A 19,331-nucleotide genomic window follows, 5' to 3' on the forward strand; every position below is an offset into this window, starting at 1 on the left:
ATGTTGAGGTAAGATCTCATGGTGGGCCTTCTGGTAACAGCATGGTGGGTGTTTTTCTTTCCTTTCCTTCACTTTCTTATGGTTCTTACATCACTGTAGATTGTGAAATGACCTGACAAAAGACAAGAGATTCAGTTTATGCTGTGATCACATAAAATCAAGCTTCAGTTTAACAAAACATTTTGCAAACTGTAGCCGGCAGAATTCACTCGCTGCTCTTCATCCAGTCACTTGACGGGGTCATTATTCATACAAAGCATGTTTCAGAGTTAGAATTAGAAACATTAGTCTCTGATATTTACACTTTAGAAAGGAAAACATCGCACTTCTATCCACTTCAGTGGTTAGAGGTACTTGATTCACACATTACACCTGAAGAGCCACTAAAAAGGCAAAATATGGAACATGCTGCCACTGAGTTGTACTCTATTGAGGATTTAGGACAATTATGTTACATTATGTGAAGTATGTCCCTCCTATGGGTGCAGAATGTACACGTCCAACACAAGAATTCTACTTTAGCCAAACCAGCATATAGAATATCAGCTTTCTGTTGCAGCACACCTGTGAGTTTCCTTTAATACACTTTACAATGCTGCACCATGCCACCCTGGAGTCCTTGAACCTGGCTTTAGTTTGCAGGTCTTCCTGGCTCCCGTGTGGCCACTGTCCACATTGTGTCCCATCCGACTCCTGCATCCCAATGACGGTGTCTGTCGGTGTGGAGCCATTTGTTATTCCATGTCATGTCCTTAACTTGTGCACACCTCAACTTCCCATAACCCTGGGGATTCACCTTTATAGGAGAAGGGATTAAAGAGGAGGGAGAAGTGTCTGTACACCCACTAATTCCCTCCAGTCCATCACATTCAAGTTCAAACCACCCTCAGCTGGCCAAGCTGAAAATGTCAGAAACCTGGTCAGCTCTGGACACTCAAATAGAAAATGTTCATATATGTCTGGTTTAAAACCTTGTTTGGCCCTCTGACTGAGTGACGGTTTTCTAGCAGAAGGTTTTAATAAAAGTCATCCTTTTCATCATCAGTTTGCCATAAATAATAGATCATAAAGATGACTGATATTCTGAAGTCCGTTTCCACTAAATATAAGATCATATGCTTTTATCAGTGACTGAAAAGACATGGATAGTGAAAATCTGGAGGGACATTGGCCCACATTTCAAGGTAGAACAATATATTGTTCAACCACTTGCAAACTAACGTTAGTGTTTCGTAGAGTTACATGATACAATAACAGCATTTGAGCTGAGCCCTGAGTGTGACGCCCGCTGTGTGAATATGGTCTATTGCAGTAAAATGTAATATTGTGTTGACTATGATTATTATTATGTGTCCCAGAAGAAGCATGATGTCATACAACATGACAGGAGCACAATTTAGCTTTAGGGTATGCCTAACTCTTTCTGGCTATACTTTGAGGTGCTCTGTGAAGCTTCCTTGATGACACACACACAATAGATTTAGTTGTTGTGTCTAGGTCAAACAAATGCGGTAATGCATTTAAATACTCATTAAACATTTACAAAGCCAGTTCTTTACAATGTTCACAATATATAACAGAGCTCAAAATGTAGCTTTTATTGACTCACAGATTTTTTTTAATAGTTAAAACAAACAGGGTGAGATGAAAAACAGCAAATAATTAACCATTCTGGGTCATCAGCATTATCGCAGAGTTACAGTTTGAGTGTATAAATTAACAAAGCCATGAAGTGCAAACAATAAATCCACTGATTCTCTTTAAGAATGATCTCCATTTATGAGGTCCTACACAATCCAGAAGTGTTAATACAAATCTAGAGATTATGCAGATTAATGCAAATTATGTGATTTTAACACTTGCCATCTTCATCACAATAATATGTAATAGTGTTTTTATTGTTAAGATTGTTTTTATTTGTATTGCCTTTTCCTTAGTATGCAGAGTCCACATCATCACAAAGACACATACATCTTCATGTGCTCGGTTTCCTCATTTTCCTCGATCTCAGCATGATAGTTGCTTTTTGTGGCTTCTAACACCCTTTTTTATGTGTGGATTTTTAACACTGTGTGTGTGTGTGTGTGTGTGTGTGTGTGTGTGTGTGTGTGTGTCAGCCTTCCAGAGGTTTTTGGGGAAGAAGGATGTGTCCCAGGAGCTGGAAGAGGTCTATGCGGAGGCTCGGGCTCAGGACAACCTACACATTGCCTCTGTGCCAGAGCTGCTGAAGAGCCCAGCTGTTCGCTGGCAGCTCATCACCATCATCATCACCATGGCCTGCTATCAGCTCTGTGGCCTCAATGCTGTAAGATGCACATCTTGTTTCACTCGTCTCAGTGGAATCCAGTTCTTTGCTGTTTTACAGTTCATTATATTAAGGACACAAGTCTGGAATTTAAATGTTTTCCAGACGGTATCAAAAACGGATGGGGTTCAGATAAAAAGAATCAAAAAGGCAAAATGTGGATGAAAATGATAAATATACCTTCTCTCAACACCAGTTGCCTGGCAGACATCCTCTGTACCAGCCAGAGACTTTCAGAAACTCTTTCACACCTCCAGTCACACCTTGACCTTGTCAGTCAGTTTTTGACCTCAGTAGACAGATTCATATCAGTGCCATGCTAGAAAAGTGAAGTGTTTCCTCTTTTACTCCAGAGGCACAGACAAGACAAAGAGCCATTGTGCATTCTGCTTACCACATCACAGAGGACACAACCAGTTGATTGTGACATTTCCCTCGATCCCTGATTTTAGGAAGCCTTATCTTAGGTAAACAGAGCAATATAAAGCTGGACGTTTTTGGGCCAAGAACAAGTTGATGTGCTATTGTTACCTTATACAGTTTTTTGTTGCATGTTAGAAAACAGTTGTCTTTTTACACATTCAGCACACGTAGAGCAACATTTGACGGATCGTTCTTCTTTTTGCTCTGTTTTGGCCTCCATAAACATTTCTGACTCTCTCATGTAGTTTAACAATCACCAGACATGTTGGGCTGTTTCATAAAAACATGACAGGACTGATGGTTAGCTGCAGACATGCTGGGGTGTGCTGTCCTGTCACAAAAAATCCACACGGTCACAGCCCTGCTTGTCAGTGGATCAGGTGTAGCAGCAAACTTGTGTCCCTCTGGGTCTTTGCATGCACAGGTGTGAATGCGTTTGTGTTCTCTTATAAATGGAGAAAAGGTCATTTTGTATTTGCTTTCTTTCAAATTCTGGCCAACTGATGTATGAAGTATCAAAGTGAGTATTTTTGTTTGCTTCCTGGAAGTTTTTTTGTTGTTGAGATCAGGACTCATTCAATGGTAATTGATGATACAGAGTCATAGATATAACCTTACTTTTGTAAGAAAGTGAAAACAATTATTATTATTATTTAAACAATTTCTCCTCAATAAAGGAATCTTGAATCTTGAATTGAATCTTGAATTAAACAATTACAGGCCAATTAGGCCTGAATGTGCTGCACACAGTTCACACATTACACCGGAGACGTTACACTGGAGAATTTATTATCAGCTCATATATCACAGATACAGAACGTGTCTCACATTCCTACAGCTAGTGTAAATGTAGCTGTAACAATATGTCTGAGTCAGATATGAAAATGGACTTACTGTTTTAGCCTGGTCTACCTCAGTTTCACGCTGGCCTAATTACAAGAGATATGACAGTAATTCATTGATTACATGTTATTTTGTTATTGCCAATCGTTCCGGGCCTCTGACCTTGAATAAAGATCAGATGCTGACCTTGAATGATAGTTTGAGAACCCCTGACCGACCACGATGCAGTGCACTCGGTGGGTGGTAACGACTGTTGTCCAATTATGGGATCTACTGTCTCAGTCTTGGGGTAATAGATGCCAAGAATTCTCCTGCATGAGGAGAAGTTGCTGCTTAATGCTGCAATCGACCACTTAAAACAAAAAGCACAGTGAACCGAGAAAAACTTTAGACTTTCGACTGTGTGAATTCCATCACTGTGAGGAGAAATGTGAAAGCCACCAACCTTGGCAAAAATGTGCAATTAGAAAAGTTTTTACCATAACCTTTACAGACTTACACTAAGTATTTAAATCCACGTGGGGCTGACAAATGAGCTCATGTTCTACCAAAAAATAAGTTCCAAACTTCCATGTGTCTGATAAGGATGCAATCAGAACTGGTCATTTTGAGACATTCATTCCTTCATTCAATGCATGCTAATTGATAGTTAGCTTTCCTTCAAATTCATATTCAGGATGAGCATCATAAAAAGTAATATATGTGCGCCGAGTTTCATATTTAATACGTCGATTGACTCTTCAGTATTATGATGCAAAGATAGAAAACACAAAGCTCATCTGAATTATCATAGATATGACCATGACTTCATTTACATGCATTTTACATTCCAAGATGACAGAATGCAATCTAGATCACTCTGAAGGTCTATATTTTGATGGTCTTTCACTACCTCATGGCCATCAGACCTGTCAGATGACAATGAATGTTATAGTCTGACAATGACTCAGGCTTATTGTGCTGATGCTAAAGTTGACAGTTGAGAAAGATTCTTGTAACCAAAGGCACAGCATCAACGCTTCAGCTTGTAAAAATTCATGATTTCTGACAATTGCCTGCATGTTTTGTATTCTGCCGTTCCCTGTCAAAAGGACCACTGGAGAGAAACGTGCAGGAGGATGTAGAGGAAAATGATAAACACAAAATCATGCTGCTTTTCACTTCTGTTTCAGCTGTGGAACTTCTCAAACTCTTGAGTTTCTGAATGTTGAATTCATGGAGATCTTCATCCATGTTTTTAAAAACGTGAATGCTGCTCTTAGTCTGGTTGTATGTGGTTACCGGCAAAGGTAATCCGCTTCTATTACAACTACTCCTTCCTGGAATAGGAACTTGACACAGCCCATCATCACCTTTTCATTTGAACTTACACCATGTCTCCACAGGCTGGGTGTAAAACAGCAGCATGTCAGCAGCACCTTCAATTAACTCAGTGTCCTGACGTGTTCAGGCACAGCTCTACTGTGTATGAGCTCAACACTGTGGTCTGTATTGTACTTGTCTATATTACAATTACAATCAGTCATTTGGCAGACACTTTTATCCAAAGTGACGTACATTTAAATTCAGACTCCAATGGCGCAGCATTGAGGGCAGTTTTGGGGTTCAGTATCTTGCCAAAGGATACTTCAGCATGCGGACTGCCGAGGCCAGGGATCGAACCACTGACTTAATTAGTGGATGACTGCTCTGCCTCCTGAGCCACAGCGACCCATGTTTTTCATGTCATCTATAACATCTGAATTTTATTTGGATTTTTTTTCATAGATCTGGTACTACACCAATGGGATCCTTCAGGAAGCTGGCTTTGCCGCGAGGATTCGCCCCTACATCACACTGAGCACCGGGGCCATAGAGACTTTGGCTGCCATCATCTCGGTGAGCATTGAACTTCAAATCAAACGAGCATGGCTCTTACTTATTCTTATTCAGTGAGGCTGCTTTTCGTACCATGTATGGTACCAAAGCTGTCAGAGGTTTTATTTTACCATCAGCTACTTTTTAGTATTAGATTATTGCCATCTCCGTACCTGACACCAAAAATCCTTTTATAAAGCAAATTCTTTCAAATTTTCCAAACCAAGATACGAGTTGCCAAGCTGTAATTCTCATGCTCTTAGGTTGGTGGAGGAACTGGCCTCGAATGTGACATGAAAAAGCGCAGCTGTCAGCAGTAGCACATTCCTTCTCTAGCAGCGGATCAGTAGCTAAATGGAGCAGAAAGCACTTTGCATCAAGCAGCTCAGATGAGCAATCATCTGATGGTCGTAGCTCTTTAGGCAGCTTGTTAATGTAGCATCCCACACCTGAGCATTAGGTGATGATTTACACGCATGTGCATGATTACTGCACACGACACTAATGAAATATTAAACATGGTGATAGAATAAAACCACGAACAAAGCTGTTTTTCTGACATTTACTGTACATCCTCAAAAACAAAAGCAGCATCATGAACCCGTGGGAGGAGTCCCGCTGCAGCTTGCATATGTCTTGCCCTCCACAGCAGGTGGAAGGTAAGATTTACTGTAGTTATCTCCATGGCATCCTACATTCCCAGCAAACTGCTGTGAATGGCTTGTTTTCTGAGAGGCAGAATGGTGTGAGACTATTGTTAATTGTAGCTTTAACACAAAGAAAAAGGAGTCAATAATTTGCATTCAGTGAAAATCCTATTCACTATTGCTGTAAGAATAATGACCTACTGATAATAGCATGCCATTGATCCAAATTACACTGAATGAGGTACAACAATGTCGCTGTGTTATCGACTCACACAGTAACTGATTGATTTTCTCATGACTGATTCCCTTTTTTGACCACAGGAATATATCATTTCAGGAACCTTTCTTGCACTTTGAAAAATCAAATCAAATCAAATCAAATCAAATCAACTTTATTTATATGGCACTTTTCATACGTTTACAGTAATATTAAGTGCCTCACAGGGGGTAAAAACAAAAAAAAAACAGAACATTACAGAACAGTGTGACCCGAAACCTCCCACCCCCCCAAATATACACACAGATACACAATTACATACACAGTCACGCACATACATAGACATACGGATAGACATACATACCCACACACACACAAACATACACACACCCATATACATACACTACTGTAACTGTCGCTGAGGAGACATATATAATATAGATATGATATATATAAATATAGATATGATTTAAATCCCTGGGCCATCGTTCATTCGTTGTCCAAAGATGTCCCCACAAATCCCACCCTGAACTGTTCAGTAAACAGACCGACAGGCCACATGCGAGTCTCTCAACTGCAACTCTCAATTAGAGCAAGACTGGGAATGTCCTTTAATGTCAATGATGATTAATTGAGTTATGTTGCTGATGTCCTGACTTGTAAATGTGGACAAAATGAGGCGTGAGACAGAGAAAGAAACAAATTTTGATTTTTTGGTTGCTCAGGGACAGCACAACGAACTGTCTGGTGCTGGTCAGGTTGTGTACAGTGTGTGTTCATTAGAGCTGCTTGCTTCAGAAAAGGTCACTTATGAGAGCTGTGAGACTGAACTAAAACAGTAAAGCTGTAGGTCGTACAACCAACATTTAACTGAAAGATGATATAAAGCTCTGCAGAGCGGAGGGGAACTGCAGAGGCTGGAAATATTTCTCTGTGGGTTTCTCACTGTGAGAGGCACCGTTCACATTACGCATACTGGTCATCTGACCCACAGTTCATGTAAAGATACAGATTAGAGCAGCGTTAACTCTTCACATTATTTGTTATTGATCTCCTCTGTGCCTGATCCTTGGTGTTCTAGAGATGTGATGTAAATGCACTAAAGTGAGTTTCATTTGTTCACAGAAACCAAACTCAGAGGATCTTCAGTTCCTGGAACTTTTTGGTTAAATAATTTAGCAGTTTAACTCACCTATGCATCAGGATGAATGTCTGTGCATCAGGTATTACCTTTTAAAGAGGACGTAGTAGCAGTACAAAATGCAGTGGGAATTGCACTCTGCCATCGCTCTTCATTTGTTTAGTGTCTTAATGCCCTGCTTTGGGCTGCTATCTGTTGCTGTGATTCCTCTCAGCACAAGCACATTAAAGCTGATCTTTGATCTGCGTCAGTGAGAAACCCCACTGAGTGACTAAGCCGTGAGGCGACTGATTTCAAACACCATCATGTACTCCTCGGATATCAGTTTTCTCTCTAGCTTTTCAGCATCTCCCCATCAGCCACAGCCTGAGACAGGCAGACTGGGATAATAATTCAGGCTTGACCTCTAATATCCACATCCACTCCACTGACAACAGACCACAAACTGGAAGCACTTTTTGTTGTTGAAATATTGTTTTCTGTTTACTGTTTTGTCAGTAACATACATTTTAATTTTAGTAAAAGGAAATCTCTTGATTGCACAATGTAGTGGCTGTAGAAAAGTGACACCATCAGTGTTTAGATCGGTTTCCTGTAAGCCTTCTGCCTGCCAGCGGGTACGATCTCCTGGGAAAAAGAAGGTTCAATTGACATCATTAAGGAAGTGCGTTAACCGTAGTTACATTGTAGATGGATCCGGTCAGGCTGAGTGCATTGATCTACCTCAGCAATGTTATCACAGTCTCCGATGTGCAGCTTCTTTGATTTTGTAAAAAACATAAAAAAACTGGATAAGATAAGAGAGAGGGAGTATGGACTAAGTCTGGATGTGATACAAAAACTTTCAAAGCCCACTTTTTCTCTGCAACTCTCTGGTTTATCAGTTAAATGTATTCACTAATCTGCAGACTGAATTTTCTACTAACAGACTGAAGGTGGACGCATGTGAATGGGTCCAATGAGAGTTGAATGCACATCGGTATATTCATGTTATATACGTCTTGAGTATGAAAAGGCTGTATCTTCACTACACTACATTTTCATGAACCAAGGGTCATCTGTCTCACCGTGACGAGGCGCTGCCTCACCGTCTCTCCTTGGAGGGAGTGGATCGGGTGTCATGGGTAGAATTCCAAACGTGTTGTTGGGCAGCACCAAGAACTTCGTAATAACGCGTCAAACCGGACAAAAACCGAACAAAAGAAAAGTTGAATTGCCTTTTAATGCACCAGCCTAGGATGCAGTATGCAGACAAAAGCAGAATCTGTAGTATGTCAAAAATACCTAGAGGAGGTACTGATTCAGTGTTCATCCAACTGGTCTAACTTGCCTACTCCGTCCCACAATGCAAAGCACAGGAACAGTCACAAGTCATAGTTGAAATGGCAGACAACACCCCCCCAATATAAATGTAAGTACCACTTATAACTTTTTTCCTCATTTAGTCTGTGTAATGACAACAACTTACCGCTGTGAGTATCTGTGATGACTGTATAGCTACAAAGGTTCAACACCTCAGAACAAAGTTGCTAAACAAATGTTTGATTATCACGAAGACAGCAGTGTTAACCTTAGTGCACTGTCTGTAAGGAAACAACATGACATAAGTTTTATTCATTTAATTTTCTGTTTATAGGAACAGGGCAGTGGGTGCCCAAAAAGCATTTGAGTAAGTTAGGTGTTTAATACTTAACTTAGCTAGCTTGCTAGGTAGACATTTACAGTGGTCTGATTTGGAATTTTCATGAAAATAACCACCTTTTTATTGCTGTTTGTCTGGGAGCATTCTCCAGTGTTCTGTCAGACCTCCTACTCTGCCCTTTTCTGCTGAGAGCTACACAAGTCATGGGAGCAACAGATGCACTTGTGATGCCTCGAGCATGTGTGTGTTCGTGTTGTACAGACGCTGAAGGCCCAGAGGACAGGAGTTAGCACAGAGGGAGGAGAGGCCACTGCCGCATCCTGGAAGGTGTGCAAATGAGTTTATCAGGCACCGGGCTGGAGGCCGAGCATTATGCCTCTGATTATCATGGACTCATCCAAACAGGATGTGGTGGTGGTCTCTCCTCCATTACCCAGGGAACCCCAGGCTGAGGCCAAAGACCTTTGCTGCTGTGAAAAACAGCATGCAGTATTTCGTGAATACTGCATAGTGCATTCATCAGTAGCATGTACAGGTAGTAGGCAGTTCCAAACACAGCCTTAGAGTTGCTGCATAATAGAGGTTGTATTGACGTTTAGTGCACGACAGAGATCCAGCACCAGAGACCCTAAACCTCACCCTCTTCAGCAGTAACCATACTCTATCATGCACCTTCAACCTCTCTCGTGCACAGTAACAACTTCTCTTGCACACCTTAGGTACATTCTTTCCTCTCACAGTTTTCGCTCACCTTTTGTCCAGCTTGCCACCTCTTACCACGTATGTAAGCGTTCAGTTGATTGATCGCAAAAAGTTTTGTAATTCTTATTTTATTACAACACTGAATGATGCTATAGCCATAAACTGAATAGTCTTTGCTCTGGAACAGCATCTCAGGCACTGCCAGGAAAAAGCAAACACGTACAAGGCAGAATTTCCTTTGAGATAAAGCAGAGTATTTGACATCTTTCCTTTTGAGAGCAGCCTATGTTAATATTTCATTGCCACTGACCAAATACAATTGGTATGAGCTGCATGATCTCAATCAGAGACACTTTGACATCCGATGAAGAAGATTAATTTGATTTGTGGTTTCAGGAGCTTCAAATATTTATGAGATTTGAATCAAAGTCTACACCTAGCTTTGAAATGTGACTTTTTTCATTTAGGTGGCAAACATTTCAACGGTGAGGTTTAATCTTCCAATCCTTTGATATGTGCTTCTTAATATGACACACTGAACACACCACAGGGTGCATTTAGCTGTAGCTCTAATTCCATCAGTGATGCCTTTACACCACACAGCTGCCAACACACTAACAAAAAATTCTCATGCATGTTATAATTTTCACATTCCAGATCAAGAAGGGGAAGAAACGCTCACAACAGAAATCTCAGTGAACGCAGCTGCAGGTCAGCTGCAAAATCTGCACCCTTTCTATGAACACTGAAAACCTGTGAGGAAATATTGTTTGTCTTTTTGGTGTTAATGAGTTTTGGGAGTACCCAGGCAACATCTTTCCTGGTATTGCTCCTTAAAGCAATTGAGATTTGCTCTCTGATTACAGGCAAGACCGAAGAGGAGAGCTGTCCCTCATGGAATGTTGTTTGAAAATACTTGGAGCTGTTTGGACCTGTATTGTCCAGGTTACTTTATTACTTATGAAAGAGACTGAGGTTTGAATGACAATTTTACATAATTTAAGTATGTCCATTCAGCACTGAACATGCTATCCACGTTGATTATTAATTAATTATTTGTGACTTGCACTTAGTGTAGCTGACCCAACTTCCCACGAAGCCATTATTCTTGTGCATGATGTCATAGATCAGTGGTTTTCAACCTTTTTCCTTGAAGCCCCCCTTGCCTGTGTCCAAGACAAGCCAGCCCCTCCCAACCCCAACTCGTACCCGCATACACGCACTAAAAGAATAAAGTGATTAATTACAAACTTTTATTTATTTGGGGGCGGACCCCAGGTTGGGTACCACTGTCATAGATGATGTTGCATGTACCAAATTACATTCAGCGCTTGCAAGGCATGTTCATCCACCCCTCCATGCCAACCATGAGCTGCCTTTGATTGGTTGTAGCAATACCAGTGTATTCGGTGACCTACTGTGAAAGTGAGGTGAAGCACTGACTGTATCACAAGCGACAAAAGCTAGACAGCGTAATTTAGATGTAAATCAAAGGTGAACATGTAAGATATTTTATTCAACATGTGTGAATGATCAACATCTGACGGACATAAACAGGCTGTTTAGGTCCTAAGTCGGTCTATGCAACAGTTGGTTTATGTGTAATTGGCCAAAATTTTACACTGTAATTTAATATTCACCTCCCCAGAGTGTAACATGATGAAGCTGTAAAGGCAGTGGTTGTCCTCGGACTAGGACAACCAAATGTGTCATGTCCTCCAAAGCTAATTTAACACCTTCTGTCTCCAGCAGCTTATTAAGGGAATCTCATAGTTACTTGGGGCAATTTTGCACCTCCAACACAAGGACATCAGTTTCTGGTTGCAGGTCACTCGCACTGTATGGTGGAATTGTCCCACTTCTCTTCATTATTAGAGAACGATGGTGTGGAGGGAAAAGGTTTTTAAGGGAAGGAAAACGGTTCATAATAGGGTGTCGTAATAGGGTTTGACTACACTATGTGTGTTATGGTTATCAGACCAAACGCAAAACCAATTATTTCCTTGTGTTACTCGTGCAAGTTTGACCATGGGACCATTTGATCAAATGATCAACGACATGTTTATTTCAGTTCAGCATCTGACTGACCTCAGCACTCACTACAGAAACCTGTTCTTTCTGTTTCCCTTCTGTCCCTCTTCTTTTCCCTCTCTCCTCTGTATGTTCATGGAGTGAGTACATTTCCTCTCCATGAGGCGTCAACATGGAGAGACAGACTAATTGCAAACACACAGCGGTGGAGGTTGGCACCTAGGCGACAGGTTGACAAGCAAGAATGAAGATAAATCCCCTTCTTTAATCCCAAAAGTTTAATGAGATAAGAGGGCATAGAGAAGCATTGTGGAAACCTGTGGATAAAGGAAGGTCATTGTTAAAGGTTAGCATTTGCAAGAAGAATACTGGAAGCTGCAGGAACTGTCTTTATGAATCTTTCTGAAATTGCCAAATGTTCAGGTGGCCCAGCAGTCTTTTTAACCCTAACCCCACCTGACACGCTTGTCAACAGCAAGGCGGTATCTCACACATCTTCAAGATTAATCTTAGTACCTACATAACCAGACCATCATGTGCAACAGAATTTCTTTCTCCTGAATCTGCTTGACTAAAAAATGCTGCTCTTAATCATCAGTGACAGACTTAGGACAAGGGTTTGGGCTTTTGCCACAGTAGGTCAGAGGTTTAGGAATAATCACACCTCCTTATTTAAGATTAAATGAACCCTTGAAGGGCATACAGACTGAACGCAAATTTACACTGACTCTGAGTGTGTTGGTAGTTTTTACACAGATTTATTTAAAACTCGTCAGTCTTATTTTTCCTCCAGATCTTCTCCTTCTGTGCTCCGATCTGTGCGTTCGTGGAATGATCTAATACAATTCCAGATAACCATGAATTTTTTTCTTGGTGTTAAAATGTTTACAAGTCAAGCGTCTTCACCACAGTTCATACTGCCTGGAGTGAAAATCTTATCCATTCACGTCCCCTCGCATCTGTTCATGTCTTTCCATTGGCTTTGTATGCATTCACGCTGCCTTTGAATTTTACATCTCATTAAATATGAGTGCATCATTAAGCATCAAACAAAGACTTATTTATTCTGCCTTTGACTCAGCTCTGTTAAACTCTGGTTTTCCTTCTATTTCACATTCTCTTGTGTTTCTTATAATATTTTGAACAGATTAGGAAAAAAGAAAAAAATATCACAATGTATGATTACTTAATGCAAAATGCTATCCACTGAGCTCCTGCCCCCCTTTCTAGTGCCCTACTGAGCCATCGCCCTTTTACTGCGGCACACTTGTCACTATACGGCTTGCTAACACACAAGAACTGTGGAGTGTGTGCCACCCCACATTAAATCACACACATCGGACCATGTCGTCACACTCTGTAGCCCTTTGGCAAATTAAAGTCTAAACACAAACAAATTATCACGCAATAGAAAGACTGAACTGTGGTAGCAGGGAAGCATTTCAAATAACATTAATATAGTATAGTATTATATGGCTTTAATTTACTTCATTTGCAATCTTTTCATCATTACTAAAATACTTTTCTCTTCATGTTTATTGTGATTGATTTTCTAGCCAAAGTAATTCTGCCGGTGTCAGATATGTTTCCATGCTGTACAGATATGATTATCTGCAAACAACTTCCTCTGACGGTAGGAAAACAAGCCCTGATATCATCAGCGATGCACACTGTCTGCAGATCCCTGCAGGAATAATGTAAAGCAGTGTAGCAGTCTACATAGACGGCAGGCACAGTCTGAGAATCAAAATAATCAGCATTCTCCTTCAGTACCTTCCCTTTACAAGATAATTTGTGCGTTGATTCTTCACACTCAGCGTGTCTTTATGCAACAGATCTCCTCATTCAAAGCCTCTCCCAAGGGTTTTACCAGGGATGGTACATATGAAGGACCAGCGGTGCCTCAAGCTGTGGCCAGTTGTCTTTAAGGGCTCATCTACCTCTTGATGTGATGAATAATGTTCGGATATTTTAGTCCTGAAGCCTGAAGTCACCAGTTTGACCTCTGTTGCACCTACCAAGCGGTAATACTGGATCACGTTTATTATCACGCACAAGCAGTCTTTTGTTCCAGTTTCAGCAGTTCATGGTGTTATTTGTGCACAAAATGGAGTCCTGGATACACATTAAAGCAATTAAAGTGATAGTTTTGATAGTGGTGTATGACTTGTTCACAGTCAGATGAAGATTTGGATGCTGTAAGAGGCTCTTTTAGGCATCCTATGGCTTGCTAGTCAAAACTAATAGAAACAGTGTATCTGGACATATTGTCATGGAACAATGACTGTTTGAAACACACATTCAAGCCCTTAGGAGCGAGTGTATGATGTTCCAAAGGTAGTCAACAACCTTCATGTACGCAGATGAGTGAACACCAGAATGCGATAATCAAAGGCTCACACCATACCACATACATCCGTCTATCAGGTCTCATACCTTACTGGTGATAACACGTATATTCCTACAGTCACCAGACACTTCACTTCTGCCCCACTCTTTATCACACACACACACACACACACACACACACACACACACACACACACACACACACACACACACACACACACACACACACACACACACACAGGCTCATAAATATTCAGTATTTTACACTGTCAGAGACCTTAATGAGCTGCGGGTTTGCTGGTGCATGTGTGTGTGTGTGTGTGTGTGTGTGTGTGTGTGTGTGTGTGTGTGTGTGTGTGTGTGTGTGTGTGTGTGTGCATCTGTCTGTGTGGTTGCAACGTGGGTAGTGTCTACAGAAAGGACAGAAATGTCCTATGCCTTCAGGGACTTGTGGGATGTGCGGGGATCCACACACACACACACACACACACACACACTGAATTCGAATGCTTTCGGAGGCAGATGAAATCTACATTAAAGCGGATAAGTTCTGTGGCATAACTTGCTGCCAATGGGAAACTGTTCAAAATAAAAGAAATAAAGTCAATGCAAACTCTGGAACAGTGGAAATGTCTATCTTGATCCAGTTTTCCTGTGCAAGGATACATACTCTACAAATGCCCGTGACCTTTTCGACAATCTCATGAAATCCCACCAGTTAGATGAGCAGAAGGCTGTTTCATGAATGCTCTGAGGCAATGACTGAAGAAGGGGTGCTGCTGTGGTAAAGGCTTTGCTTTGGGCTCAGTCTGGACTTAAGTCAGCCCTCCATCCCGTGTTCCACCCTGCATTCATGACCCAAGTAGAAAGACACCAGGGTGGAGAATGAGACGTGCTTGTGGAATTATTGATGAGCCACATGCAGTATTGTGTGTGATTAAATCTTTATTTGTATGTCACCATACACATAATCCATTATGGATGGGGTGTTCTTCACCATGACTGTCAGTAGAATTTACTCATGGTGTGAAGGGTTAAGCAAATAAATGTGACAGGCCTTCAGCAAATCTTTGCTTTCAAATTGGTTTGCATATTTGTGTCCTGTCATGTTCAGTAATATTACCATATGGCATGTACAGTATGATCTAGAGAGCTGAGAAAATGCACAAAATCTCAAACAGTTGGTAACATATTGATCACACATTTTCTTCTGCTATGTGAAAACATCCTGTTCCAAGACTAAATGGGCGTTCAGACTGAAATCAGCCGTGCACTAAAACAATGTGAAGGGTTGTGTTTGTGTGGTGGGTTCAGGTACTGGTGAGACACAGAAATATGATGTGTAATACAGATACAGTAGGATGGAGCAATTCAGCAACACGACACAGCGTGAAGAAACAATCTTATCATTCGCAATGACAATCACAAGCAAAATAGTAGATAAATGTCCATGTTACAAAGGGATCTACTAGGAACATGTGCTTAAACATAATGTGCACCGCCGTGCCAGACAACAGTGTGTTGTGGTTGCAGCTCTGTGAGGCTGTTCTCAGGCGTAGCAGTGCTTTGGGGGAAATGCTAATGTCAGCATGTGAACGTGTTCAGAGTAACCGGAGCTTTGCAGGTATCTGGTCATGAAACAAAGTATTGGGAAAATTGAAATTTTGACCCGGTGATAGCGCTAGATGATGAGTTAAGTGATCACCAAAGTCAGTAGTAGTCATGCATTTATTGTCATCTGCTAGCATGGTAAACTAATGGCTTTAGAATGAGACATAAATTGTACAGAAACCACTTGACAGGCATATTTACTGTTTTGTTTTTTTTGTTTTTTTTCTCCAGGGCTTAGTGATTGAACGAATTGGGAGGAGGCCCCTGCTCATATTTGGTTTCTCCGCCATGGCCGTGTTCTTCAGCCTACTCACAGTGTTCCTCAATATCCAGGTAAGCCTCTCCCTCCTCTTCACTGACCTCATTCTAGACACATTGTAAGTGGAAAAGTGTCACAATGCACATGCTCAGTATGTGGCCCAATTATACTGTGAACAAAATGCCATCAGGATTCCCACTCTGGGAGAATGAGGATCTTATACCTCCACATCGTCAAAACATGCAGTATATCTCCTGAATTTATTGCTCGTTTGCTGCTTAAAGAAAAAAAAAATATATATAGGATGAGCTGTTAATTATTTATTTCCCCAATATATTTACTATGACATTCCTGCTGCTCTGGAGTTGTAACTTAGAGATGTTCCACCAACATAATGATTGTCCTCACTGCAATATCTCCTCTTGCTCTCTCATCACAGGACAGAGTGTCATGGATGCCCTACCTCAGTTACATCTGTATACTGGCTGTGATAGCGTCCTTTTGCTCTGGGCCAGGTAAAACTACTGACCTACATTACTGGCTGAGATGTTTTTACCTCTTTCTCTTTCCTGATTTATCTTTTTTCACAATCATTCCAGAGTTCTCTGCTTCACTTGAAACTGCACTGAAAAGAGATTGAATAATGCTCTGCAGATTTGATCAGATTACCTAATTCATATTTGGCTGTATTTCAGTGAAATAGTCATTGAATAATCAATGTGAGTGACTTCACTCGGGTCCTCTGTTTTACAACTAGTTATGGAGCTGTGTTTGCAGTGCTTTTTCTTCTGTCGGTAATTAGAATCACAGTCGAAGGTGCTGTCCTACATTAGCACACAAAATAACAGCTATAGAGTATGTATATGACATTGCACCGCAACGGCACAGGGGACAGTGTGAGTGTGCACAGTTGGTCTTGGTGGGAGGTTGACTTTGAGTTTCAAGGTGAGGTGATTGCTGTCACCACACATATACATCCCTTCTGAATAATAATGTCTCCAGGGAGCGTTAATCCAGCAGTGCCTCAGTGTATCAGCATGTGATGAGCAGTAGGGTAGTGGAAAGTGTGGAAACACTGAAACAGAATATAGGCTAATTGAAGAAACACATTGTTTTTTTCAACACAATCGGCAGAATAAATGCTGCCATGGTATGTTATGTTCAAACTTTATGTTTCTTTACATTTCAGTTTACGTTGTGATAGCGCTGTAGTTAAGGTCTGGTTAGGTTTAGGCTGCAAAACCGCTTGGTTAGGGTTAGAAAAAAAGTCCTGTTTTGGCTTAAAATACCCGGTTTTGTTGTCACAAACATAACTTGAACAGTGGCCCGCTGCTTGACAGTCATGATGCCATCAGCTCCTCTTGATGAGAAGCTCAGCTGATATACATGTACTGGTAATCTGAACAATGTCACTTTGATACATCCATCCATCCATTATCTATACCGCCTATCCCTTTCGGGGTTGCGGGGGGCTGGAGCCTATCCCAGCTACAATGGGCGAGAGGCGGGGTACACCCTGAACCGGTCGCCAGCCGATTGCAGGGCCACATTCAAGGACAAACAAACATTCACACTCACATTCACACCTACGGACAATTTAGAGTAATCAATTAACCTAATGAGCATGTTTTTGGTCTGTGGGAGGAAGCCGGAGTACCCGGAGAGAACCCACGCATGCACGGGAAGAACATGCAAACTTCACACAGAAAGGCCCCGCCTGACCCGGGGATCGAACCGGCAACCTTCTTGCTGTGAGGCACGTGCACTACCTGCTGCGCCACCGTGCAGCCCACTTTGATACAGATTGTAGAAATGTTAATATGATACATATAAAATGTACAAATTTAATGTGTACGTGCTTTTCTGAAACACATAATGCCATTATTTTATTCTGGTGACTTGACTGGATTTTCCTCACAGAGCAGCCATGGTTGTAATAACGACGCGAAAAAAGACATGAAAAGGTTAAAGTGATGCATGAAACTGCAGGATGTGCAGCACTGATACCGCCTTCTGTTAGCGTGCAAAACCTGCACTGTAGGTTTTGATTGTTCAGTGCCTTGCTCAGGTGCACTTTTGTGGTAACCATTGAAGGAAAAGTGATCCTTTCTTGTTCAGATCCAGTGCACAGCAATGATTAATGGCCTAGTGGAACAAATGAAGCCCCTCTATTCTTGGGAATGGTGAATGGCTGGGAGGGAAAAAGAAGGAAGGAAATTCACATGAGAGATGACCCCTGCGTTGCTTTGAGCTTGTGAATGGGAAACAAGGAGCCACAATTCCTCTTAAGGTCTTTCACCATGGATACAGCGGCCCAGATACTTCAAAGTTTGATGAAAACACAGATTCTGTGGCTCTCTGACAGTGAATAAAGGGCGACTTTTGCTTTTGATATGAATCAAAGGGCATAGCTACAGTATGTTTGTACAGCTGCGTAGTTATTGGTTATCAAATCAGACACTAAATATATTGTCTCTTCTAAAAAGTATGAAATATTTTGTCAGACTTTCATCCACAGCTATGCGCTATCTCTGCATTTTACTACAAATAACCAGAGAGATAAAACTGTATATGAACAACTTTGTTATGTTGTGTTAGATTAGTCATGTTGTGATACAGATCTCAGGAAACAATGAATGACCTCAATTTCACTTTCACAATTTCACTTTCGAATTGCCAGCAAATCACACATTTCCATGATTGTATTCAGAGAGGGCAACGTGTCAGGTTTTGTAACAATAAATATTTAAAGCTTGCTTTCAGTTGAAAGGGGGGACAGCTTAAATATTAGAGCAACCTGCATTTCCTGATGTGTTTAATGAACCATTACAATCACTTTAGCATTTTTTCTTTCTTTATTTATTTTTTGGGGGCTTTTTAGCCTTTATGACAGTGACAGCTGAAGGCATGACAGGAAATGGGGCAGAGAGAGGGGGAAGACACGCAGCGAATGAGAACCTGTGGCCACTGCAGAGGACCGACAGCCTCAATGCATGGGGCGCACCCTACCAGCTGAGCTCTAGGGGCGCCCTGCATTTATTGTAATAGTAACTGTGCAAGTGCAAGACATCTACTTACTCTCTGAGACAGTGATAACCTGTAGTGTCAGAGTGTGACGTTAATGTCAGTGTAGTCAGACAGCCAGACCTCTCCACAGCACTGGATCAGCACTGGAGAAAGCTGCAACTACACCCATTATCATTTTGCTTTTCTGAGGAAAAGAATGGTGCGGCTTCTTTGTATGTTTTTTAAACCAATCACAATCGTCTTGGGCGACGCAATGCCCAGGATGCAGCGTTAGTTC

At 41.3% G+C, this 19,331-nt stretch overlaps 1 protein-coding gene across 1 annotated transcript in view; it reads left to right on the forward strand.

Annotated features, from left to right (window-relative positions):
* slc2a9l2 (solute carrier family 2 member 9, like 2) overlaps window positions 1–19,331 on the forward strand; it is a 105,556-nt gene that overhangs the window by 39,402 nt on the left and 46,823 nt on the right. The window contains exons 7-10 of the mRNA XM_070959380.1: window positions 2,118–2,305; window positions 5,339–5,449; window positions 16,000–16,101; window positions 16,467–16,542. Coding sequence (XP_070815481.1) covers window positions 2,118–2,305; window positions 5,339–5,449; window positions 16,000–16,101; window positions 16,467–16,542 — 477 coding nt within the window. The remainder of the gene's footprint in view (window positions 1–2,117; window positions 2,306–5,338; window positions 5,450–15,999; window positions 16,102–16,466; window positions 16,543–19,331) is intronic.

The sequence above is a fragment of the Chaetodon trifascialis genome, chromosome 3 (assembly GCF_039877785.1).
Source record: "Chaetodon trifascialis isolate fChaTrf1 chromosome 3, fChaTrf1.hap1, whole genome shotgun sequence".
NCBI classification, from domain to species: Eukaryota; Metazoa; Chordata; class Actinopteri; order Chaetodontiformes; family Chaetodontidae; genus Chaetodon; species Chaetodon trifascialis.